A 25,690-nucleotide genomic window follows, 5' to 3' on the forward strand; every position below is an offset into this window, starting at 1 on the left:
GAGTAGGGAAGTGCGCGCAAAACAAGTAGTCCAATCTGAAGTTGCAACAAGACCAATAGTTTGAACTAACAACAAGGTTGATATTATGAAATAAAAAACAAATAACATTAATAAACATTTATTTCATCAACACCTCTTTCGTAATACTCGAATCCTTGGCTCAAGGAGGCCTCAATCTAACGCATAACAAAAGGGCATGCTCCTTTTTCCGCGGTTGTCCTCTTCAGACATCGCTCAGGTCTTCAGCCAGGTGAGCTCCAATACCTGTCAAACATAATGCAAATTTAATTAAATTGAACACGTCCACACATTTTTATTTCGTAGGTCTGTCGAGTTGTCATAATATCCATGGGGCTGACGTGACGAGGCGTAAAATAAGAATTTCAGAGTAAATCGAACCTTTGGAATACAGCCCAATCGTGGGACATTTCTGGTTACATTAGAAAAATATCGCAAGCATATCGAAGCAAATCAATATAAGGTATTAGTGAAAATAACGTTACGTTGTGCGCAATATACGCGTATCCCCAATATCCAATATGCATAGTTCCGGCACTTAATATTTTAACGTAACCATGTGTTTTAACGCATTATTTTGCGTAGATAACTCTGGAAGGAAGCTAGTAGATTTCAAAGCGTTTCGTGGTGACCGCAAGCGCTTTGCCGTTAACGTATGCCGTCTGTTGCCGTACTTACGATCGTGCTGGGTCTTCGTCGCTGTCGTGTCGCCTAACATGTGCCGTGAGTCGAGACCATACGTCGCTAGTCAAGCCGCGCTATGCCGCGCCGTCAGCAACTGCGTACGTGTTCTCGAGCCGCTACTAACGTCTGAAAGGACTCGCACGCACTTTCTCTACGAAAGTCGACGCTTTGGAGCAACGTTAGGATACATTTTTGGACAATTCAAATAATATGAGCTGATGATTTCGCAGGCTCGTGAGCCACCGACCGTACTGTTTTGCCTAACAGCCGTGTTGCGTTGATAGTTATCAACGATAATACTCATGTACTGCAGGGATATATAGCCCAAGAGGCCGGACGGGCTACGTGGACGTGAAATCGATTCACATGTTCCAATAGGGCCGCGCAAGTAGAGGAGGAAGCGAAGGGAAGCGTGAAAGGGCGAAGGAGGTCATGCAAATTAATTCGAGGAGACAAGGTGAAACAAAAAGAAATGAGTCCCAAAAAAGGAGTTTAATCTAAAACGATGAAATTTACATCTAAACCTTACACAATTAATTCTTATCAATAAAACGTAATCATAATTTTAATTTAGATCTATCATAATAATCATAAAAAGTAGATTATTGCAGAGGTCAGAGATGTCACATAAAACAACGACAGCGGATCTGTAGGTAGATTTCGAAAAACCTGCATCAATCATTATTACAATCGCAATAATTGTTGTGATTGGCTGAATTTATGGTATTCTTGTTGCAACAATGCATTGTAGATTGTAGCCAATACTGAGCGAGCGTCAACCAATCAAAGGAGATTGCGATCATGTCATTGTAGCTGTCATTTTACCTATTAAGAGTTTGCCTGAGAATTTCAACGTTACACTTGTTCGTTACGTTACTATATAGCTATCTTAAATCTAGCGAGCACGGCTTGCGATCGTGACCACTTATAGTAATACTAGGAACGCGTGACGCGTCCGGGTCGGAGGCGGGCCGGTACGGAGCCGGCACGGGCCGGTGTGGAGGCGCTAGTAGCGCCGCGCCGCGCCGCCGCCGCTACACACAAACACACACGTCACCGCCTGTCGCGTCCGCCGCGCGTCGCCTCCCGCCTCTCGCACGTAGTCGGGCACTATCTCACTAGGGCACCATGCCATACACAAGATAGCAGCTTCTTATTTTACCTGACTTCTTCGTATTGACTGACTAGACTAGATGGACCGGACTAGATCTAACATGACTTTTCTGGTCGGGTTCAGTTCTATTTGCACCGTTGCAGTCCAGTTCAGTCCGGTCAAAACCGTAAAATACGTAGGAGCTTCCTAGAAACATGTTTTAACAGAAGTCGGGCGATCCTGACTGATTTTTTTTCTAAACTTCATCGATAGTAATGAGTTACGATCATACTATTTGGTTCCTGCACTAAGAGCAATGAGATTTATGTCGTACTTTATATTGCAATAGTTTCTGATTCCCTGAAGGTATATTGCACAACCGTATTTCAGGGCAAAGGGCGCGAGAGGCGACGGCGGCGGATTGAACGACGTGAATAAAGAAATAGTAGGTACTGTATTAAATGATTCGTCACCTTGATATATTACATCCGATTTGTTATTAGCTGCAGTATAAAATCATATTCGTATAAATATCATTTTGAAAATCAAATACTGAGTTGTGTTCAGTAAATAATATAATGATTACTGATATACAATTTGAACAATTCAACAATTTGAATTTGAGCAGCAACCAGAGAGTGGTAGATTTTAATTTGTGTGTATGTGTGTGTGTGTGTGCATAGAGTACCTAATAATAAAGCTTAATATGTATAGGAATGAATGATGTTGTATGATGTTGATGAACAATCAATGTAGAATGACAACATGAAAATTTTGTATAGTTGTTGTTACATGTTATGTGTACTTAATGAAAAATCCTATTACAATGTAATATGTGTGTTCAATGTGTATTCTCAATAAATAATTTGAGTAGGAGTTTTGTAAATACTTTAGTTGTTCATAAGTCTACTGTTTTGAGTGGTTTTATAGACAATGTACACAAAATTACATGAGTTATTTGATTTTCTTTGAAATTAAAGGTTGTATTTAAGTGTTCTTATAATATTCATTAGTTTTGTGGTTCGAGGAACGTCTATTTTACTTAATGTTGATTATCATTTCTGCCAATATTAAGGTGTTTTGTCCACTGAAACAAAATGGAGGAGAGAAGTGTTGAGCAGACCATTCAGATTATTGACAGATGGATGCGATAATTTTATCGGATCATCATTCAATCATTTGATTGGTCGACACACATCTCACCTACACTCCCTTTCAGTGTCAGATGTTTTAAGAATTTTTTAGTAACTAAGCCATTTCACTTTGTGCTAAGAGTTTTTGTTCACTTCTGTTCTCTCTGGTTGCCAAGAGGTTTCAAGTAAAGGCAAAGAGACTTACCGGCCCATGGGAGGGTACTGTTGTGCGTAGGGATCCCGCTCGTAGCCTGCTGCGGCTGCTGTGGGGGCTCGCCTGAAATTATCATAGACAAGTTTTATAAATTAAAGATATAGAATTCTTCTTTTTAGGATTCCGTACCTGAAAACGAAAATCAGAACCCTTAACCACTTTGTTGACTGTCTGTCTGTCAGTCTGTCAAGACACCTACAGGGTACTTCCCGTTGATCTAGAATCATGAAATTTGGTAGGTAGGTCTTATAGCAGACATTCGGGGAAAAATCTGAAAAAAGTGAACTTGAACTATATCACACAAAAAATATATTAAATTGTGGTCATGAACTAATAATTAGTATTTTCATATTTCAAAGTAAGATAACTATATCAAGTGGGGTATCATATGAAAGGTCTTTACCTGTGCATTCTAAAACAGACTTTTATTTATTTTTATGCATCATAGTTTTTGAACTATCGTGCAAAATGTCGAAAAAATACGACTGTAGTACGGAACCCTCGGTGCACAAGTCTGACTCACACTTGGCCAGTTTGTTTAACTGAGCAATGAGTATGAAGCTGTTAGAACCAGTTCTGTGTTTTGTAAAGAAACAAATCACTAGCGATTTTCCTTGGAACTCTGTGAGTCATACACATGTTTAGAACCATAACTTGAATGACCATAAATTGCTTTACCTATTCTTGTAAATGATAGTAGACCTTGTAGTTTTATGATGTGAAGTCAGTATTCTTACCTCCATCATTATCATGATCAAATCAATGCCGGCTCACTACAGAGCACGGGTCTCCTCTCAGAGAGGTTTTGGCCATAGACAACCATGCTGGCCATGTGCAAATTGGTAGACTTCACACACGTTTGAGAATACTATGGAGAACTCTCAGGCATGCAGGTTTCCTCACGATGTTTTTCTTCACCGTTAAAGCAAGTAATATTCAATTACTTAAAAGGCACATAACTCCGAAAAGTAAGAGGTGCGTGCCCAGGATTGAACCCCCAACCTTCGATTAGAAGGTGGATGTCGTAACCACAAGGCTATCACAGCTTACCTTACCCCCTTAATTAAGTTTAAATAATATGTCTAAGTAGCTGATGCCAGCGACTTCGTACGCGTGGATTTAGGTTTTTAAAAATCCTGTGGGAACTCTTGAATTTTCTGAGATAAAAAGTAGCCTATGGCCTTCCCCGGGTTGCAAGCTACCTCTGTAACAAATTTCGTCAAAATCGGTTGAACAGTTAAGCTGTGAAAAGCTAGCAGACAGACAGACAGTCACACTTTCGCATTTATAATATTAGTAATGGATATGGAATGGATCACTATAGTCCTTCCATCGACAGCAGGCTGTGATGCAACTGGTTGAAAGTTAGTTAAATATTTGCATTACTTACATGGCTGGTTCAGGCCTCCTGCTGTACATGTCATCGTTTCCTACGGGGGCAGCACGTGGCGGGGGCGCTCTGTCATAGCCTGATGACATAGAGGCACTGTGCATGGGCGCTCTTCTATCCATCATGTCTCTCTCATCCGGGTACATCGGCGCACGACGCTCCTCAGGGTACATGGCTGCCATGTCATCTACTGGAGCCGCGTACGACCGTCTGTCATCAGGATACATCGGAGGTGGGGCGGCGTAAGGGTCGCGAGCGCCGCGGCCCTCCATTAACGATAATCGCCGACGGTCTTCTCCACCGTAGCCGTTGTACCTGTCGTCGTAACCTCCTCCGCCCATAGGCGCCCGCTCCATGCCACGGTCGTATGATCCTCCGCCTCCGTTCCTCATGGACATACTGCCTCCCATCGGAGTTCCTCGCATTGATCCTCCCATGCCACGGTCGCGCACAGGAGGGTATGGGGAGTCTCTGGGAGGTCCACCGCGCATTCCTCCTCGCCGATCCGAACCTCTCATGCCTCCACGCATACCACCCCCTCTCGGAGCTCCACCTCTCTCCTTAATCCTTCCCCGTTCCACAGTAATCACACCGCCGTTAAACGTAGAGTTATGCAGATCCCGTATAGCAGCGGCGGCCTGCTCCTCTGTCTGCATATGCACGAAGCCGCATCTGTTCATGATATCGCATTCTGTAACCACGCCGAAGCGCTCGAACAGCTTCCTCAACTCCTCCGGCTTGGAGCCTTGCGGCAAACTTCCCACGAACACTTTCGTTTGCTGAAAGATGCATTATTTTCAAATAAAAATCCACAAATCACTTACGTAATCTAAATAAAGCTTTAGCTGTGTACATACCGCAACCATTCTTGTTTAAGTATTTTGTTTTGCTTTCACAGATGTATTTACACAAAGAACACTTTACAAAAAGCTAAACTTCGCCTTATTATTTCAATTTTTGTCAAAATGGCACCTGCTAAAAATACCGCTAGAATGCGGAGGGGAAAAGTGAAAACAGAGGAAAAATACAAAAAATATCCATAGGCCATAGATATCCATAAGAAATAAAAAATAATGAAAATAATAAAGACGAAGACGCCCCGAGTCCCGACATCATTTCATATTTTGTCTGTTTTAAACTGACATCAGACGTTCCAATTTAGTTGCTGCTGATCACCGGATTGTGTCGTGACCCTGAATTGGATGGTTTGTGGTTGTCATTTAGGGGTCACTGAAAAATCACAGAATAAAGACTTCACTGTCTATGGCAAATATTTATTGTTGGCACTTGGCAGCCCTGACACAAAAATACTTCCGCTCTATTCGCCGTCTTAGATGCAGAGATTACGATCTCAAGTAAAATTAGGTTCTTGCAGGTACAGATTTCTATTTACTTATCAAAGAGTTTTTGACCAATGATAACCATGAGTAAGTTGATGACTCATATCAGTCAATGCTCATTGCTAATAAATATTGTAGGTGTAGGTAACTATTCCTATCCTACTGATAAAATAAAGAAATATATCCTACTAGATAATGCCCGTAACTTCGTCCGCGTGGATTAGGTTTTTAAAAATCCCGTGGGAACTCTGGATTTTCCGGGATGAAAAGGCCTATAGCCTATTTTTCACGAGATTTTCACGACCCAACAGTTTAACCGATTTTGATGAAATTTGGTAGAGCGATAGCTTACGTCCCGGGGAAGGACATAGGCTACTTTTTATCCCGGAAAATTAAAGAGTTCGCACGGGATTTTAAAAACCTAAATCCACGCGGACGAAGTCGCGGACATCATCTAGTATTATAAATGCGAAAGTGTGTCTGTCTGCTAGCTTTTCACGGCTTAACAGTTCGACCGATTTAAATGAAATTAGGTACAGAGTTAGGTTACATCCCGGGGAAGGACATAGGCTACTTTTTATCCCGGAAAATTAAAGTGTTCCCACGGGATTTTTAAAAATCCTAAATCCACGCGGACGAAGTCGCGGGCATCATCTAGTTTATAATATTGATAAAATAAAAAAAACTATTTGAAATAAACCAAACATTTATTTACGATTTCTTCACTTTTATAAATACCTACCTAGTAGGTACATAACGTATTTATTGCAATGATCTCACGTCGCGCGTCGCCACAGCGCAGCGCCTTCCGATTTATCGTACGACTGCTTCATTTAATTATCCCATTTCGCATCTTCAGCCTGGCGCAATAATCCTGTCAAACATGAAACGTTTTAGAAAAATTACAATATTGTGATTTGATCACCCATCGTGATTGGTTGACACTTTCACTAGTGGCTAAAAACCAGTTACAGCGAGAATACCATGAATTCAGCCAATCACAATGTGATGATCACAACTTCCGCGCTAACTTCATAGATCTATACCATTAGATCCATCTATACAGTACGCGGCCAAAAGTAATGTACATCGACCTTTAGACGGCACAGCAGATTTGTAGAGCACCGTCTCTGTCGTTGAGACCGACAAAACGTCACATAGTATGAGCGACAACGCTCTACAAAGCCGAAACGTTATTCTAAAGGTCGATGTACATTACTTTCGGCCGCGTACTGTACTAGACTGCACCCATGAATATAATATATACCTATGGATAGAGCACTCCTAATACCCTAAATGCGTTTGTGCACTCATTCGTATTCGGTTCGTATCCGTGATTCTTCGAAGTGGCCGTCATACAAATACGTACTCATTCGATTCGTATTTTTACGGAATCCGTGATAACACGGATGAGTGGGCAAACGCCCTAAGGCCTAAGCCCTAATACCTACTTGAAGTCGAGCGAGAGCCAATCAGACTTCAGACACAGTACCTGGATCCAATTTCTCGATATATTAATTTGTTTGCGAAGTGCGATGGTTATAAGTACTGTATTAGAAGCGCCTGATCCACTTTTATTATTCACTAGCTTATGCTCGCAAGTTCGTCCGTGTGGACTACACAAATTTCAAATCCTTGAATTTTCAAAAATCCTTTCTTAGCGGATGTCTCCGTCATAATAGCTATCTGCATGCCAAATTTTAGCCCGATCCGTCCAGTAGATTGAGCTGTGCGTTGATAGATCAGTCAGTCAGTCACCTTTTCCTTTTATATATTTAGATTTAGATTCATGACTGCACCGCACCATAAAATAAAAACACCATGTTATATTAAAAAAGTCAGATGACAATATCCTGAAAAATCACATAATATAGAAAGCAGATTGGTTAAATATTTAATATAGGAAAACTTAACTGAAAAATATAGCGCAGATTTTGTATAGATTGTGTGAACATTGACTATATGTGGACAAAGTCATTGTTCCAAACCAATAAAAAAATAAATGAGTAAACCTATACACAACCTTATAGTATTTTATTTGTATAAGCTTTCCGTTATTTTTTTAATTATTGAGTAATCGCAACAAACTTCTCACTATCTAATGAAAAGTATTTTCCGCAACGCAATTACCTACACGCCGCGCGCAGAGAAAAAAATATCACGAAATATTTAAATCGCATTTAAATAATAAATAAAATTAGCGCGATATTTAAAACGCACTTTACAAGGATGCGCAATATTAAGGAATAATATAAAATAAGAAAGCTTAACAAATTGTATACCGCAGTTTGCCTATAGGGTAAAGCCGTCTATGTCCGTACTTACGATTGTTTAGTTTCGCATTCCTGTTTCTTCTGTCCGCTGGAGCCTAATATACGCCGCATTGTCTTTGGTCGCAAGTCAAGCAGATTAAATGCCTCGCCATAGGCACGCACCGCTTGTTACGTTGTACGCACCCTCAAGCCGCTACTAAACTCTGAAAGGACTCGCACGCACTCTCTAATGTGAAAGTCGACGCATTGACGTTAGGACACATTTTGATAGACAAATTTCTGAAATATTTCTGCAATCCGCATTTCGGTTACCGCAGTTTTATAGTAAAATACAAAAAATATGCTCTTTTAATCTAAGTTATTCAATATTTCATTCACGAACATAGTAATTCATGAGTAAAAGTTACTATAAATTGTTGAAAGGGTGGACAGTGGATGCAGGATTGGATATGTCAATTGAGTATCAAGCAATTGGAGTTTTCAAAATAAAATAATAATAAAAACAAACGTTTTCCAAAATGAATTTTAATCTAATATAAAAAAAAATTATGCCTTTACCCTAATAAACCATAATATTGTTACATTGGAAAAGACTTAACAATTTAATCATGGTCGCTTATATAAATCTAATCATAGACTACTAGGGGGATATGTCATAAAAAGTAATGACAGTTAATGGATTGTATTTCATTTCTTTCATTAGTCGTTTATTAAAAAATTGAACATTGATTTATATAATGTACATGTAAAGAAGACAAACGTTGGTAGTTGTGGAAACTAGGCACGCGCGCGAGTTAGATGACGCATCGGATCAAATTCGGGCCGGACCGGTACCGGTACCGAAACGTGCCGGTTCGTCTGGGCCGGCCGTGGAGATGACGCGACGTCACTAGTAGCGCCCCTCCATGCCGTCACCGCCGCCGTCGTCGCGCGTCGTCTCCCAACGCCTCACCACCTAAAGCCCGTAACGCAACTTAGCACGCCTCGCCTTACTACCCGGTCATAGATTGGCACCTTTACCCTACATCTACCTCACTCGTACATCAAATGCGTCGACTCACTACTTTAATCAATTTTGAGAATTAAAACGCTCGCGATAATAGTACTGGTACCATGATCGTATATCGCATTCATTCGCATGTGTACGCAATTTTAGAAAAATTGTAATCCGATGATGCAACGAGGTAGGTAAAAAGAAAGTATAGTCATTTATCTTGTAGTAGCAGGTTATTTTGTGAATATTCTATTATTCTGCACTTAAATTAATAAAATTATAAATATCAAAAAATTACTTTGTTTTGTTAGGTGCTTTACAAAACTAGAGTAAGTCAGACTACAAAAAAATCGTTGCAAACTACTAACCAGAGATTAACTGCTAGATGTAAAAAAAATAACTATGTATAAAGAAACTAAATGAAATGAAATAAAGATTGAGTAGTCTGTCTTGGTTTTAAGTTGATAAAATGTTTTCTGTGATTAAATACTATATAATGTTTTCTAACTGATGACTAAATAGTCATCAGTATGCATGAAAGTCAGTTTACAAAAATGTTTGAACATCTCTGGTCGCTATCAGATGCGGGTATAAGACTTACCTGCCCGCGTTGGGGTACTGCTGCGCGTACGGGTCGCGCTCATAGCTCCCCGCAGCCGCCGCTCCACCCCACCTGAAAACATTTCTTATTTTCAAGAACTTACTTCTTTCCATCCGTATTTAAAATAGACGCCAAACAGAACAACTTTTGAGGCCGCCATCAATAGATGGCGCATAGTGATTTACGCGCCTCCATAATAATGGAGGTGCGTAAATCACTAAGTAGTAACTGCCATAGATTAAATTTACTACGATTCAATTTTGAAATTACTAAGAAATGACATTATAATATATTTACTGGAAGGTCATCAATAAAAAAAAACATTGAGTTATTACAACTAAGGTAAGCAGTGCTTTTATGCCTCTATAACTTCATTATTTGCACATCATTTGTTTCTGCTGGTTTGATCTTTATGGGTACAAAGTCACATACTAAAGTTCTTTGGTCATGTCTCCTGTCATGAGAGTGACTCTATTGAGCGTCTTGTAGTGCAGGGCAAGGTGGAGGGTACTAGAGGGGGAGGAAGGCTACCTACGCAATGGACCGACCGGGCGGTCCCGTGCACGAATGTACCAGACTATCGGCCAGCAGGGAGAAGTGGCGAATGCTCGTGAGACGTATAACATCTGCCCCAAAAACGTCACTTCGTGATGACCACAATCACTCTGCCAAGAGTGTTACGACAAAGCCTCGATAGCTCAACGGGTAAAGGAGTGGACTGAAAACCGAAAAGGTCGGCGGTTCAAGCCCCGCCCGTTGCACTATTGTCATACCTACTGCTAGCACAAGCTTGACGCTTAGTTGGAGAGGAAAGGGGAATATTAGTCATTTAGTTGAAGGCTTTACTCACATATTCTGGTCCGACCTCCTGCTGTACATATCAGCGCTGGCCATGGGCGCCGCTCGCGGGGGAGCTCTGTCATAGCCAGATGACATAGTCATAGGGGCGCTCCGCATGGGGGCCCGTCGGTCCATCATGTCCCTTTCATCAGGGTACATGCTATCCACGGGAGCCCCGTAGCTCTGTCTGTCGTCCGCGTACATGGGTGGAGGGGCAGCGTAAGGGTCTCTAGCGCCACGGTTGTCCATCAGAGCGAAACCTCGGCGATCCTCGCCTCCGTAACCATTGTATCTGTTCATGATTAAAAAAAATTGTGTGATTAAAATATAGTAACTATTTGAATTTTCTTGCTGGTTCTTCTTAGTAGTAAAGGCAAAGTTAATTTGAATAAAAAAATGGTTGGGAACCCTCGTTGCTTTAGTTTTAGGTTCACGTAGAAATTATTACCACTATATCTTACAAATCCAACGACCGACCATCAAAAAGTGTAATTTATTACCTACTAGCTGCCCCAGCGAACTTCGTACCGCCTAACAGTCGATTCTTTTTCAGGTTTTTTTTAATAAATTTTCTCTCCTTAAGAACCATCGTACTTCAAGGAATATTATGAAAAAAGAATTAGCGAAATCGGTTCAGCTGTTCTCGAGATTTGCAGTCAGCAACACATTCAGCGATTCATTTTTATATATAGATTTTGAATAAATTATTTGACTTTGAATCTTCTATTCTTTTCTAATCGATTAGCCTGCATTTTAAAATTGATTAAACACATCACTACTTCTGATGATGCAGGATAGCCTCACCTAGATCAACAAGCCATGCTTAATAGAAATTGGAACAATTAAACTTCCACTTTTATGTTGGTACATCATAATTCAGCCAATTACAACATTATTGTCATAATTAAAATCTTCAAAATTACAAGTTTGTTACTAGAGGGGCTGATGCCATCTAGATTTTATGCTATATTTTATATTTTATTATTTTGAGTACTGGTGTTGACACAACACAATACTATTATAATTTTGAATTATAATAAAAATGTATACACATTGAAAGTAAAAATCAAATATTCTATGATTGTGATCAGTGCTTGATGTCACAGTCACGCATGGGGTACTGAAAGAGGGTTGTCACCACTTTGCATCTTGCTGCAACCTTTAATGTCCTTATTTAGTACTTTACTTTTCTGCTAATAGTTTTAGAAACATACCTATCATCATAGCCTGTAGCACCGCCCATCGGTGCACGTTCCATGCTTCTATCATACGGAGCAGAGTTCCTCATGTGTCCCATCCCTCGGTCACGCATGGGGCCCCCCATGCCACGGTCGCGCATGGGGTATGGAGCATCCCGCATGCCACCGCGCATGCCACCCCGACGGTCCATGCCGCCTCGCATGCCCCCGCGCATACCGCGACCGCCTCCGCGCTGGCCTCGTTCCTATGTAAAAAATCTACTTCAAAAATCACAATAGATCTCACTGGTACTTCTTGGAGAAAGGGCACTAGACAGGTAGTAGGCAGTCTTCTTTCTTCTTTGGGACTGTGCAGGTCCTTGAGTTCCTAAATCCCTTCAACCATCCATCATCTGATATTAGTGACATGATACTGACTTAAGACGGAAGGGCACCAAATAGAATGCAAAAGCAACTAGCTGATGCCCGCAACTTCGTCCGCGCTTTTGTCACTCTCCAGGTCTTTATCTATACTCATGCAAAAAATCACGTCAATCCGTTGCGACGTGATTGAAGGACACACTTTGACATTGATAATAAGGGTACTGACTAGATGATGTCTGCATGCATTTAGGTTTATGCAAACCTCATGGGAACTCTGTATGTCACCGAGATGCAAGCTACCTCTGTACCAAATAGATGTTGTCAGGAACTTCATCAACTTGGATTTAGGTTTTGATAAAATCCTGTGGGAACTCTTGTTGGAATGCCTATGTCCATCCCCAGCATGTAAGCTGTCTATCTCTTTCTTCAGTATCGGTTAAACAGATTGACCGTGAAAAGCTAGCAACCAGACACAATTTCGCATTTATAATATGTATGGGAGAATGGATATTATATTAAATTATATTATGTTAAAGAAGGTTTTGTATTAATTTATGTGTCACACTGGCTGTCTATTTTATTCTAATTCTTTTTAAAAATTTGAAATGTCACTCTAACATGTCCTATAATAAAAATATGTTTTCTCAAAGTATATTATTTATTTAATTGAATTTTATCGATCCTAAAACGGACTCTAATATGGTAGCAGATCGAAAATAAATTCAAGAATTATTTTAGAGCAGAGACAAGCTATAATTTCTATTTTCTTTAAAAATTCTAACAAGATTTATCAAAATGTCGTCTTCATGGAATTCATCCACGAGCTTCAAAATTGATATTGGTCGTTTAGAAGGAAAGGAAAATTGGACAACATGGCGCTGCAAGGTACTGTTAATGCTAAGAGGTACTGCTGGATGCTTAGATGCGATAAATGGCAATCTAAACAAACCAAAGGAACCGGATAGCACAGCATCAGCAGAAGTTTTTGATTCTTATCAAAAAGCTCTGAGAACATACAATGAGATAAACAATACTGCAATGTTCATTTTAATGGCTAATATGTCAGATGCTACTCTACAAAAAGTGATGAGATTCACAAATGCTAAACAGGTTTGGGAAGAATTGCACACTCTGTTTGATGGTACATCTGAAGATAAAAGCTATACACTATGCTACAGTTTCTTCGGCTATCGTAAAGATCCTTCTCATGACATGTCAATGCATATATCTAAATTGAAAAATATATGGCATGAATTGAAAGTAGAACTACAAAAATCTGAAAAAGATGTTCTTCAAGATAAAGAAAAATATGACCTTCCAGAGATTTTACTCATCTGCAAGATCTTAGAAACTTTACCTGATGACAGCTATTTTCCATTTAAATCTAGTTGGATGCTTATGTCTAAAAAGGATCGTAATATTGATAATTTGACAGCTCAAATTTGCGCTTATGAACGATCGCTTACAAATAAAGAAGAAAATACTGAAGCACTAGTTGTACATAGTAAAATGAATAAAAAGAAGAAATGTGGTTATTGCGGCCTTACTGGACACAAAGTCAAAAGCTGTTATAAGTGGATATCGGATGGTAAACCTCCTAAGCCACAAAAACCATCAACAAGTAAAGCTAAAGATGCCAACTTTACACTTTCACTACTGCAGATTGAAACGAATGAAACAGTTAATGTAATTGAAAGAGATGATGAGAATTGGTATGTTGACAATGGTGCAACTAGTCATGTCTCTTGTTGCAATGACATATTTTCTACATTTCAATATTTTACTAAAAACCAATCGGTTACAACTGCAAATGGCGCTAAAATACAAGCTATCGGTAAAGGTACAGTTGATATAATAGCAGACGTTCATGGACAGCAAGAATATATAAGGCTTTGTGACGTATGGTATGTACCTGAAATAAAAAGAAATTTATTTTCTGTTCTTGCCGCACAAGACAAACTAGAGGACAGTGTCTTTATATCTGAAAGAGAATCGTGTATGTTGAAAGTAAAAGGAAAAATTAATTTAATTGGAAAACGCGTTAAAAACGGAGGTCTGTATAAGTTAAATATACAAGCAATTAAAAGACAAACTCCTGAATTGAACACTGTATCTAATGATAATATCCTACAACTGTATCACGAACGATTTTGTCACCAGAATAAAAGACATGTTAAACTTTTGTTAGAAAAGGAACTTGGTATCAAAGTAAAACTCGATTCTCAATTATGCACAGGATGTGTCTATGGTAAAACACACAGATGTAAATTTGGAACAAGAGAAAGAGCTAAAGTACCAGGAGAGATTATACATACTGATGTGTGTGGTCCGTTCCCAAATTCTTTCAGTAAATTTCGCTATTTTGTACTTTTTAAAGATGATTACAGCAAGTATCGTCAAATTTATTTTATCAAAAACAAGTTTGAAGTTAAAGATAAGCTTGTACAGATGATTAATGAAACAAAGACTGCTGGTCATGTAATAAAAACAATTCTCAGCGATAATGGTGGAGAATTTCATAACGAGGCTGTAGAAAATATTTTAAAGTCTCATGGTATTCAGCAAAGATTGATAATGCCATATACACCAGAGCAAAATGGGTGTTGTGAAAGAGATAACAGAACTTTAGTTGAGGCTGCTCGTACTATGATGCATGCTCATGAAGAACTTCCACTTGCTTGTTGGTCAGAGCTTGTCAACACTGCTGCTTATGTTCTGAACAGAACTGGACCGACTTCTACAGAAGGTAAATCACCATTTGAGTTATGGTTTGGACAAAAACCATCCATTAAACATTTAAGGATAATTGGTAGTGAATGTTACGCTCACGTTCCAAAACAAAAGCGAACAAAACTCTCCAAGAAAGCCGATAAATGTATTCTCATTGGTTATGATGGTAATGATGGTTACAGATTATTGGGCTGTGATAATAACGGCAATGTTAAATTAATCAGATCGAGGGATGTAACATTTAATGAGTCGATTATTAGATCAATTGGATTAGATTCAGATGCAACTGAAGCAGATGAACAAAGTATAGAAATTCACTTCCCTAAGACTAATGAAAATCATCCAATGTTCAATGCAAGGGAGGATGTATTACAAGATGATGCTGTTTCTAGTATGCCTCAAACATTGAATGCTCCAGATTCAAGCTCACATGAAGTAATTCCCACTTCGTCGACTAATGGAAATGAAATCATCAGTCAAAATGAAGACGAGTCTAATGAATCATATGTTACTCCTAATTCCTCTGATTCTGAGGATGAAGAAATTCCTGAAACAAGAACTCTTCGAGATAGATCTATACTAAGACCACCAGTGCGATTCGATGACTATTTTATATCTACTGTTGTAAATGATTTAGGCGAACCTGAAACATATAAACAAGCTATAAATAGTTCTGAAAAAGCTGAATGGTTGAAAGCTATGGAAAGTGAGCTAAATTCTCTGAAAGAGAATAAAACTTGGATACTTGTGGATAAACCGAAAGACAGAAAGCTTATTTCTTGTAAATGGATCTATAAAAAGAAGACCAATGCTGATGGAAGCCTCGACAAATATAAAGCTAGACTTGTAGCAAGAGGTTATACTCAGGAGAAGGGAATTGATTATGAGGAAACATTTAGCCCTGTTGCTAGAATGTCAACTATTAGGTCAATTTTAAGCATCGCTGCAAACGAAGGACTATCTCTCTTACAGTTTGATGTAACAACTGCCTTTTTGAATGGTTTATTAGAAGAAGATATCTATATGAAACAACCAGAAGGCTATAGTGATGGCACAAATAAAGTCTGTAAATTGAAGAGAAGTCTATACGGGCTTAAACAGGCTCCCAGATGTTGGAACAAATGTATTGTCGACTATCTGAAAAATATTGGCTTTAAACAATGTGACACAGATCCATGTTTGTTTATTAGAAATCGACGAGGCAATAAAATTATTCTAGCGCTCTATGTTGATGATGGACTTGTTGCATCAACAAATCAGAAAGATTCTGAGAAGTTTATAGCTGAATTGAGAAGTAGGTTCAAGATAACCACTAAACCAGCTAATTACTTTCTTGGTTTAGAACTTTCTAGTGATAAACATGGTGGAATTGTAGTTTCACAAAAGCATTATGCTCAAAAGCTACTAGAACGCTTTGGGATGAGTGACTGTAAAGCAGTCAATACTCCAATTATTAAAGAAGCTCATACAGATTCTGAAAAGGAGAATGATGTTAAGTTTCCTTATAGAGAAGCTGTTGGTGCATTAGCATACTTGATGACAGCAAGCAGACCAGATATATCGTACGCTGTAAGTTTTGTATCCAGGTCACTTGCTAATCCCACTACAGAAGACGTACAAAAGGTCAAGCGCATTTTTCGTTACATCAAAGGAACAATAGATTTTGGAATTGTATATAAGAAAGATTACAAGTCTGGAATCTTAGAATGTTATAGTGACGCAGATCACGGTGGAGATCCAAACACAGGACGCTCTACATCTGGAATTCTGTGTATGTATGCTGGAGGAGTAATTGCTTGGGCAAGTCGGAAGCAAACATCAGTAGCAATTTCGAGTACTGAAGCGGAGCTCGTAGCAGCTAGTGAAGCAGCTCGTGAAATTGTATGGCTTAAGAGACTGTTTAATGAAGTTACCAAATTAAAAGAAATTCCCAAGCTGCAAATTGATAATGATGCAGCTATAAAAATTTCTCAAAATCCAGAGCTTCATCGACGTACGAAACATATTGCTTTAAGACATTTTTATGTCAGAGAATTAGTTTCAGAAAATGATCTTGAAGTCAAATATGTTCCCACAGAATATCAATGTGCAGATATTCTAACTAAGCCTATCCATAAGCCTAGACTTATGTTTATTTGTAAGTTAATCGGCTTGGTGACATAAATTTCTCAAAACGGGAGGATGTTAAAGAAGGTTTTGTATTAATTTATGTGTCACACTGGCTGTCTATTTTATTCTAATTCTTTTTAAAAATTTGAAATGTCACTCTAACATGTCCTATAATAAAAATATGTTTTCTCAAAGTATATTATTTATTTAATTGAATTTTATCGATCCTAAAACGGACTCTAATAGGATTTAGGTTTTGATAAAATCCTGTGGGAACTCTTGTTGGAATGCCTATGTCCATCCCCAGCATGTAAGCTGTCTATCTCTTTCTTCAGTATCGGTTAAACAGATTGACCGTGAAAAGCTAGCAACCAGACACAATTTCGCATTTATAATATGTATGGGAGAATGGATATTATATTAACCTTAATCCTTCCCCTTTCTACTGTAATCACACCACCATTGAACGTAGTGTTGTGCAGATCACGAATGGCCGCCGCGGCTTGCTCTTCAGTCTCCATGTGAACGAAGCCGCATCTGTTCATGATGTCGCATTCCGTGACCACGCCGAAGCGCTCGAACAGCTTCCGTAGATCCTCCGGTTTGGCATCTTCGGGTAATCTTCCGACGAACACCTTTGTTTGCTGCAAAACGACGCGATCGGCATTATTGATGTTGCGGTTAGAAAACGAACAAGTTAAACATTCTTGTACAAATAATACGTTATACATACCGCCACCATTGTTTATCGATTGTTGTGTGTTTCTTTTGGCTTTTCTCTTTTTATTATTTTATCTTAGGCACGTGCAAAAATTATCAATTCAACGCCAAAAAATTAATTGATTGTCGCTTGACAAATGTCAAAAATAAAAGAGATGTTTGGTCAAAATGGCGGGCAACGGAAGCAACATAGAGATAGTATATATCATCATCATCATCATCGTATCATTCATCCAAGGGAAGCAATCTACCCAGAGGGTGTTACTACATGAAAAATTAAAATTCCACGACACGCCATTAAATTTTATTTATATTATAACAATTAATAAGATTATTTCGGTTCTGTGCCTTCGGCCTGACCCATTGAGATTACCTCTCCTATTTACAGTCACGAAGTTGGTGTGTGTACCCTATACCTATCCCGTTCCCTCCTTAGCTAGCTACGGTATAACTGTCTCTCTTATACGCGCTGCGACCGGCGGCTAGTTGCGGGTCCCGCGCTTGCCGCGTTCCGTCGTATTTCTTCAGTACGCTTTTATTTACATGAGCGATCGGTGTGTGTGCATAAACTATATAGTTAAATCTAAAATTTTCCAAAAAACGTTGTGTAACGTTCGTTGAATTCATCCGTAGAAACTAAGGTAAGTTATTTAACAATTCTTTTCAGAGATTCACTAGCGTAGAAAAGCCTTATAACTTATACGTCTCGGCTCAAAGCCAGAGGTAAGTTATTTAGGCTAAGCCGAAGCTCTTTGACCTTCAATCAGGCGCCTTTAACTCCGGTCTCGGGTCAAGCCCAGACGGTTAATGTCAAACCCCAGTCGGGCACCGGAGCTGGCCCGATCGAGCGCTGAATACGGCCCGGTCGGGCCGCGACTTTGGTCTGACCGGGCCACGGAATTGGTCCGACCGGGCGCGAAATTTGGGCCGACCGTGCACGGGGCCTAGCCCGACCGGCCCCGAAAGTGGGGCTGACCGGGCGCTGAATATGGCCCGACCGGGCCACAAATTTCGGCCGACCGGACCAAGAATTTGGCCCGACCGGGCGCAAAATTTGGGCAGACCGGGCACGGGGTCCGGCCCGATCGGCCCCGAAATTTGGCCCGAACTGACACTAACCAAACATAGCCACTGGGTACGGCAAATATCATGGCAAAGTAACCAAATTTGACTCCCCTTTCTCTTAATTCGACAGATGGCGACCTCCCAGGATTTCGTCACTCTAGGAGAACTGTTCGAGAGAACTTGTGAGGAAGAAGATGAAGAATTATTTGCTAGAGTCAAAACAATCATAGAAAAAAGCCTGCCCCTGGGCTGGAGAGACTGGAGAGTCATAGACTGGTCCAAAGAAGGACTTTTGGGCAGAAAAACTGATCATAAGGTCTTAAATAAAATTCGCTACGCTATCCCATCAGTGGAACTGGTGAAGGCTTTCTACCCGAAAACAAAGACTATCGGAGAAAAATCGTACAAAAAGATGAAGCTCAAACTTTTAGACTGGGACATCTGCAGAGCCCTAATGACTAACCCAAACCACGTAACAGCCAAACTGCGGGGCTCATCAGCACAAGCAGAAATATTTAATAGGGCAGTCGAACCAATAAGAGCGTCGGTCTACTCAAGAGAACAAATCTCAGAAGTTCTCACAACGGACGTGGAGTCCCACCAAAATAGAATACGAAGTTACTCCAGATCCATTTCAGACAACAGGACAAAACCCACTCTAACTAGATCCATAAAACGGGGGCCCACCAGACGATTATCACCTTCTTCGGAAGGAAGCTCTACCCAATCAAGGCCAAGGAGAAACCGCTCTTACTCATCATCACCAGAGGAAAACTCTCCTAAGCGCAGGTGTTATTCATCATCACCGTCACGGTCACCGGAACGGAACCCAGTCGAGTCAAGACTGGACCGACTGGAGAACATGATAGAAAATGTTTTTTCTATAATGAATAACAAGGATAACGAAAATCGGTCTGAAAATTCAAACTGGCGGGCCCCTAGCCCAGAGATGAATCTACCTCCTCAAGCCTCTGATAAAGATGCTAATAATGATTGGGACATTTTTTCACCCGAAACAAAAGAGAGTGAGCCAGCCATTCCCAGAGCCGATCCCACCCTTGAGCAACAAGGTCTAAAATGTCAAAGACTCGGAGAAGCAACCTGGAATAAAATTCGCTACGCAGAATCTCAAAAGAAACTACAGGCATCGCCGGTGTTTCACTGCCTGCGAGTAAATGCACCCCTTTACCAACATTCCAACCCTAGCCAACTGAAAGACCTACTGGGAAAATGTGACTCGGCATTTGGCACAATCACACACGGCCTTCTCATACAACGCCTAAGGCTCCAGGAAGCGCTAAAAAAAGTGGCCCAACAGCACCCTGAAGCAACAGGAAACTTAATGAAGATATTAGCCTCAGACAGTGATCTTCGTACAATTTCCGACGACCTACTCCAATATACCTGCGGAAAACGAGCGGAAATCATTGAATCTCGTCGGAAATTGTACGAACCAAAGAACAACTACTATCGTTCAGTCCTCAGCGAAATCCCACCTTCAAACACCCACCTATGGGATGAAGAAAAACTACAGGACGCAATAAAAAACCACGGTATTTCTAAAATCGCTCCACCTCCTCGCCGAACATTTTCGAATAATGTGGAAAAGGATAACAAACAGAAACAACCTAGAGACTTAAACCACTTAAAGAAAACATTCCAAGTATCCAAGAAATTCAAACAGCAATTTAAACAACCAGAATTTAAACAGCGATCCCACCAGTCGTCAAAGGATCAAAAACGCCACAGCTTCAAGGAAAGAAGTGGGAGGGACAGAAGGCGGTACCTTTGACGACAAAAGTTTCCGAGCGGGACAACTAGCCGACTACGAACTAGCCTGGAGGAACGTAGGGGCACCAAAACCCATCCTAAATATCATAAAAGGCTATGTTATCCCGTTTACGAAAAAACCGCCAACGACACCACTCACGAGAAATTTGCTAAAGAAATTCCAAACGCCAGTGTCCTTACAAATGGACAGAGAAATCTCAGAGATGATCCAGCAGAAGACCATCCAAAGATTGGACTGCAAGTCCGGATTCCTCTCGAAAATGTTCCTCACACCAAAGGCAGACGGAACATGGAGAACGGTTTTCAACCTAAAAAGGCTAAACAAATACATCAACCTACAAAAATTCCGATTAATAAACCACCGAAAACTACAGTTCTTCCTACAAAAAGGGGACTACATGACAAAAATAGATTTATCACAGGCCTACTACCACGTCCCGATTGTCAAAAGACACTGGCGTTACCTGGCATTACACTACCGCAACTCAACGTACGCACTAACGGCACTCCCATTTGGCCTGAGCTCGGCCCCTCAAATCTTTGCCAAAATAACAAACTGGATAGCCAAGTCACTAAGAAAACAGAATATACGCCTGGTAGTGTACTTAGACGACTTTTTGATTGTAAATCAGAACCCACTGAAACTGAGAAAGGAGGTGTCTATAGTCATAAAAACTCTTACAACTTTAGGCTTCAAGATAAACTGGGAAAAGTCGGTGTTAAGCCCAACGAAAGATATAACCTTCCTCGGAATAAACTGGAATACAGAGTTAAACCTAAAAAGCCTTCCTTTAAAGAAAACCCAAGCATTGGAAAAATCGATGCAAAAATTAATAAGAAGCAAAAAATGGAGTTGGCTACAAGCAAAATCAATATTGGGCAAAATGGAGTTCGCATCATTCGTGATACCACTAGGACGACTACGCTGTCGAATGATTCAAAGAGCGGTGAATCGCCTACCCGAGTCAAGGCCCCTTCTCCGATTCGCCATAAAAACAGAAATAGTTCTAGAGCTGCAATGGTGGATAGAAAACCTAAAACAAAGTTCAAGCATTATCGTCAAAGAACCAGAAGTATATCTGGTGACCGATGCCTCAAACACAGGCTGGGGAGCAGAATTGGAAGACAAGCTTATATCAGGAAGATGGACCACGGTACAGAAAAGATGGCATATAAACAAAAAAGAAATGTTTGTCATTTACAAGATGTTAACAAGCTTCCAAGAAGCACTCCAAAACAAAAGCATTCTAATACAATGCGACAACAAAACAGTGGTGGCATACTTAAAGAATCAGGGCGGAACCAAATCCATAGCTCTTCTAAAGCTAGCAAGCGACATTCTGAGCCTGGCAAACCACAGAAATATAGAGATCCGGGTAGAGCATATCCCGGGGCATTACAACGTAATATCAGACCACCTGTCAAGAGGCAAAAGCCTACCGGACTGGAATTTATCCAATTCGATGCAAGAGATGATCTTCAGGAAATGGGGAACTCCGTGTATCGACCTCTTTGCAACCCAGAAATCAGCAGTTACTGCAAAATTTGTCACACGATACCCATGCAAGCAGGCAGAATTCGTGAATGCCTTCACAAAGAGGTGGGAATACAAACTGGGATGGATATTTCCTCCACCACCATTAATTCCAAGGATTTTACAACACCTAAATCAATGTCAAGGGACCTTCATCTTAATAGTCCCCAGGTGGGAAAGTGTCTTCTGGCGACCTGTCCTCAAGAAGAGAGCCCTAGACAAACCGTTTACAATACAGAATCTAGACAATCACCTCATAGACCTCCAAACCAATCGAGCACCACCCAAGACACAAGATTTGTACTTGGAAGCATGGAAAGTACGGGGTGGGCCGATTTGGTGAAAAATTGGTCAATCGAGGAGAAACAAATTCTGGAAACGTCATGGCGTAAGTCATCCCTAAGCACTTACTCAGCAGCATGGAAGAGCTGGTGCCATTGGGCTAAGGAAAGGAAGATCTCAATAAATAATCCGAACCCCACAGAAGTAGCACAATATCTTTGTTTTCTATACTATAAGAAGAAATTGTCATATGGGACCATCTACTTGCACAAATCAACCATCGCAACATTCTCAAACCCATTAAACGCAGATAAAGTCTCCAACAACCCTTTAATAAAACATATCCTGAAAGGAATATCAAACACAAACCCTCGGATCCTTCGGGCAAAAATCTGGGATATCAATAAATTGTTAAGTTGGATAAACCGCAACCCTCCGGACCCAAGAAGTCTATTTCAAATCTCTAGGCACCTAGCATTACTGCTGCTTTTATCATCTGGAAGGAGAGTGCATGACCTGACTCTCCTCAGAATAGACCCCGACTTTTTAATACAATCAGAGAACGAAGTTATCTTCTGGCCACAGTATGGAGCGAAGACGGACAAGCCTAAATACATACAGTCTGGATGGAAATTATTGAAAAATGAGCTACAGTTATGGGACGTCATATACTGGTTAAAACAATACATAGAAATATCACATCAAAGAAGACACACCAATAGTCAAACGATTCCATTTTTGTTCGTCACGACACGAGGAAAAACGGGCCCAGCCTCTCGTTCAGTAATAGCCGGATGGGTGCGGACAGCCTTAAGATCAGCAGGAATTGAAGCAGGGGCAGGCAGTACCCGTTCCGCAGTTGCCACTTTTAGATTCAATAACCGGCTGCCATTAGATGAGGTGTTGAGGAAAGGCTCAAATAACTTCTTTAAGCATTACTACAAAGAACTTGACGAATCACCAATAAATGAGAATAGTAGGGACAAGAACATCACGGACTCCTTCGTGCCAGTATAATTCGGAATCTTAGGAATTAACTAACTATGTGCCATAAAAGCCTTCTAGTCGTATCCTGTGGTGGATACCGAAGACTGAGGGGCAATTTAAATAGATATAGCATTAGTTTGTCAGAATTAGAATAAGTATAATGGAAAGAACTGCTTATACAAGAATAGATAACTAAGCATTACCCTTTTAAAAAATATATAAAAAAATAAAGTTAATGTTCTCTTCTACAGTTTTTTTTTATGGTATTAATCTGGTCATTTCCTATACCTAGCCCAAGGTAGGTATCGCTATCCCATAGAATGCCTGTCACAGTACGCTGCTTCGTGTAACTAACACGCCGCCGGCAGATTGAAGACACATCTCAATGGGTCAGGCCGAAGGCACAGAACCGAAATAGACCAATTTTTCCCCCGAAGGGAAGAAAATTGATATTTCGGGTCTTGCCGTAGGCCTGACCCAGGCAATTACTTGCCGGCCGATAGGTACTGAAGAAATACGACGGAACGCGGCAAGCGCGGGACCCGCAACTAGCCGCCGGTCGCAGCGCGTATAAGAGAGACAGTTATACCGTAGCTAGCTAAGGAGGGAACGGGATAGGTATAGGGTACACACACCAACTTCGTGACTGTAAATAGGAGAGGTAATCTCAATGGGTCAGGCCTACGGCAAGACCCGAAATATCAATTTTCTTCCCTTCGGGGGAAAAATTGGTCTATTTATATCATAAGTCTATGATTTATATAAATCAAGAAACAATTTTTTGGTGCTATCTGGTACATTTACATGTAGATTTTAGCAAATTACTAAGGAAAACACACACGCCCTGACAAGTGATGGCTGAACGCAGCTTAAATATCTGGCAACATTAAAATATTGTCTATGAAAGGAAAGCGAAGTAGAAGTGGCGGGAAATGAAAATAGGCGAAAAAAGTTTAAAATAAACATTAAATATTACGATGAATTATAAAAAAATTGGAAGGTGAAAAATAATAACAAATCGATTAGTGTTTGATTTTATTTATAATTATTACATACATTTAAGTAGCTTATTATACTAAATAGGAAAAAGTACTTACAAATATTAAAACAAGATTTCAAAATAAAATTGTTTTAGCCTAATTACTTAGTCCCAACTCCCACGTAATTTCTTTTCTTACGTTTTCTTTGAAGGAATACAAAATCAGTACAATGTACATACCCAGTAGCATTTAGCAGGGTGGACGACTAAACCAATGTCACCTCAATGAGTCTAAATAGACAGATGCGTTGTTAATTGACCTGATTAATTTAGCTACGTGGTAATGTATTGAAGTTTTTACAAAGTCTGCGACATTGTTATTTGTTATACTATGTATACCGCAGTCGTGCGCAGTGCAATGGAATGCGTCCAACAATTTGGCGGTTATTTTTTCTGGACTGTTGTGGTGTACGGCTTTAGGAGAGACGCGCTTGGCCTTTTTGTACAGGATCTCAGCCGCGACTGTGAGATTGATGGGCACGATGTCGTGGCTCCGCCGCACCTCGTTCCGGGCCATGCGCCCTAATAAATAGCCTGGAAAATTATCACGTTCTGAATGCTTTTAAAGAAATCATTGCCAAATTACGTACATTATAGTCAATGCCACGTGTTAGATGTAGTACAATGAACTGTGTATGTAATGCTATATACTAATAAATACAGCATGGTGTATAAAATGATTTTGAAATGATTTCTACCTATAAGCGCGTTTGGTGGTTCTGGAATGGGTAATAACTTCAAGGTCGCGTCACCAACATGCTATAAATTTGGTATATTTGGATAGTCGTAAATACTAAACTTAATTGTTTTAATTTTATAAGTTTTTGATAAGTACTAAAATTTATTTAAAAATAGAAAAAAATCACTGAATTTCACAGTTTTAAGTTTTCAATTCTGTTGGCATTCTCCAATCTCCACTGACTGCCAATTTGTTTTAATGAATACTAGGTAGATGATGCCGGCGACTTCGTCCGCGTGGATTTAGGTTTGTTATAACTCTTGGGAGCACTGATTCATTTGGGTAAAAAAGTAACCTGTATCAAGGCCTATTAAGTAAGCTATCTCTGTAGAAAATTTCTTTAAAACGGGTAAAAGGTTGGGCCGTGAAAAGGTAGCTGTAAACTGACAAACAGATGGGACGTCAGCCAGGTAACCTCCCACTTTGCTTGGGTGCTGCTGGTCCCTTTTGGATGCTCTCGGGGGGAAGAGCAGTATTCGGACCGGTGCACCCTGGTAACATGGCTAATAATCTCTTTTCGGGGATATTGTTGGCTAACTAATGACCTGGCAG

General features: G+C 40.2%; 3 protein-coding genes across 10 annotated transcripts; 1 reads left to right on the plus strand and 2 right to left on the minus strand.

Moving 5' to 3' along the window:
* Nucleotides 1-102: 102 nt before the first annotated feature.
* LOC117990502 (uncharacterized) lies at nt 103-5,612 on the minus strand. Of its 5 annotated transcripts, none has more exons than XR_011237805.1 (5): nt 5,390-5,609; nt 4,533-5,311; nt 3,134-3,205; nt 697-1,736; nt 103-264 (listed from the first exon to the last, which is right to left on the minus strand). XR_011237805.1 is itself a non-coding variant. In XM_069504624.1 (5 exons), the coding sequence occupies exons 1-4, from the start codon at nt 5,396-5,398 to the stop codon at nt 2,295-2,297; spliced, it is 864 nt and encodes a 287-aa protein (XP_069360725.1). In that variant the 5' UTR covers nt 5,399-5,609; the 3' UTR covers nt 103-1,736; nt 2,269-2,294. The 5 variants fall into 5 exon arrangements, 4 of the variants coding, with proteins under 4 accessions (XP_069360725.1, XP_034833841.1, XP_034833840.1 ...); XM_069504624.1 differs by adding an exon at nt 2,269-2,298 and having other exon boundaries at nt 103-1,736; XM_034977950.2 differs by lacking the exon at nt 697-1,736 and having other exon boundaries at nt 5,390-5,612.
* A 948-nt stretch (nt 5,613-6,560) lies between these two features.
* On the minus strand, nt 6,561-17,887 carry LOC117990767 (cold-inducible RNA-binding protein-like). 3 transcript variants are annotated; one of them, XM_034978264.2, is made up of 6 exons: nt 17,715-17,887; nt 17,407-17,625; nt 11,795-12,024; nt 10,591-10,872; nt 9,741-9,812; nt 6,561-6,746 (listed from the first exon to the last, which is right to left on the minus strand). In XM_034978264.2, the coding sequence occupies exons 1-6, from the start codon at nt 17,721-17,723 to the stop codon at nt 6,728-6,730; spliced, it is 831 nt and encodes a 276-aa protein (XP_034834155.1). In that variant the 5' UTR covers nt 17,724-17,887; the 3' UTR covers nt 6,561-6,727. The 3 variants fall into 3 exon arrangements, with proteins under 3 accessions (XP_034834155.1, XP_034834157.1, XP_069360726.1); XM_034978266.2 differs by lacking the exon at nt 6,561-6,746 and adding an exon at nt 8,655-9,100 and having other exon boundaries at nt 17,715-17,885; XM_069504625.1 differs by lacking the exon at nt 6,561-6,746 and having other exon boundaries at nt 9,737-9,812; nt 17,715-17,886.
* Nucleotides 17,888-18,039: 152 nt separating this feature from the next.
* Nucleotides 18,040-23,731, plus strand: LOC138403556 (uncharacterized). Of its 2 annotated transcripts, none has more exons than XM_069504592.1 (2): nt 18,040-18,342; nt 18,897-23,731. In XM_069504592.1, exon 2 carries the CDS (start codon nt 20,847-20,849, stop codon nt 23,388-23,390), a length of 2,544 nt encoding a protein of 847 aa, XP_069360693.1. In that variant the 5' UTR covers nt 18,040-18,342; nt 18,897-20,846; the 3' UTR covers nt 23,391-23,731. The 2 variants fall into 2 exon arrangements, with proteins under 2 accessions (XP_069360693.1, XP_069360694.1); XM_069504593.1 differs by having other exon boundaries at nt 18,897-20,825.
* The last annotated feature ends 1,959 nt before the right edge of the window (nt 23,732-25,690 follow it).

The sequence above is a fragment of the Maniola hyperantus genome, chromosome 18 (genome assembly GCF_902806685.2).
Source record: "Maniola hyperantus chromosome 18, iAphHyp1.2, whole genome shotgun sequence".
Classification (NCBI taxonomy): Eukaryota; Metazoa; Arthropoda; class Insecta; order Lepidoptera; family Nymphalidae; genus Maniola; species Maniola hyperantus.

Bases quoted from the DNA above. Each gene is read 5' to 3' on its own strand.
- LOC117990502 (XM_034977949.2), bottom strand. The intron at 3,206-4,532 runs GTAAGTAATGCA...TGATAATTTCAG, and splicing joins AGGAGGCCTGAACCAGCCAT to GCGAGCCCCCACAGCAGCCG. The intron at 1,737-3,133 runs GTAAGTCTCTTT...GTTTGTGTGTAG, and splicing joins CAGTACCCTCCCATGGGCCG to CGGCGGCGGCGCGGCGCGGC.
- LOC117990767 (XM_034978264.2), bottom strand. The intron at 12,025-17,406 runs GTTAATATAATA...TTTTTTACATAG, and splicing joins TAGAAAGGGGAAGGATTAAG to GAACGAGGCCAGCGCGGAGG. The intron at 9,813-10,590 runs GTGAGTAAAGCC...AAATGTTTTCAG, and splicing joins AGGAGGTCGGACCAGAATAT to GTGGGGTGGAGCGGCGGCTG.
- LOC138403556 (XM_069504592.1), top strand. From the start codon at position 20,847: ATGGAGAACGGTTTTCAACCTAAAAAGGCTAAACAAATACATCAACCT.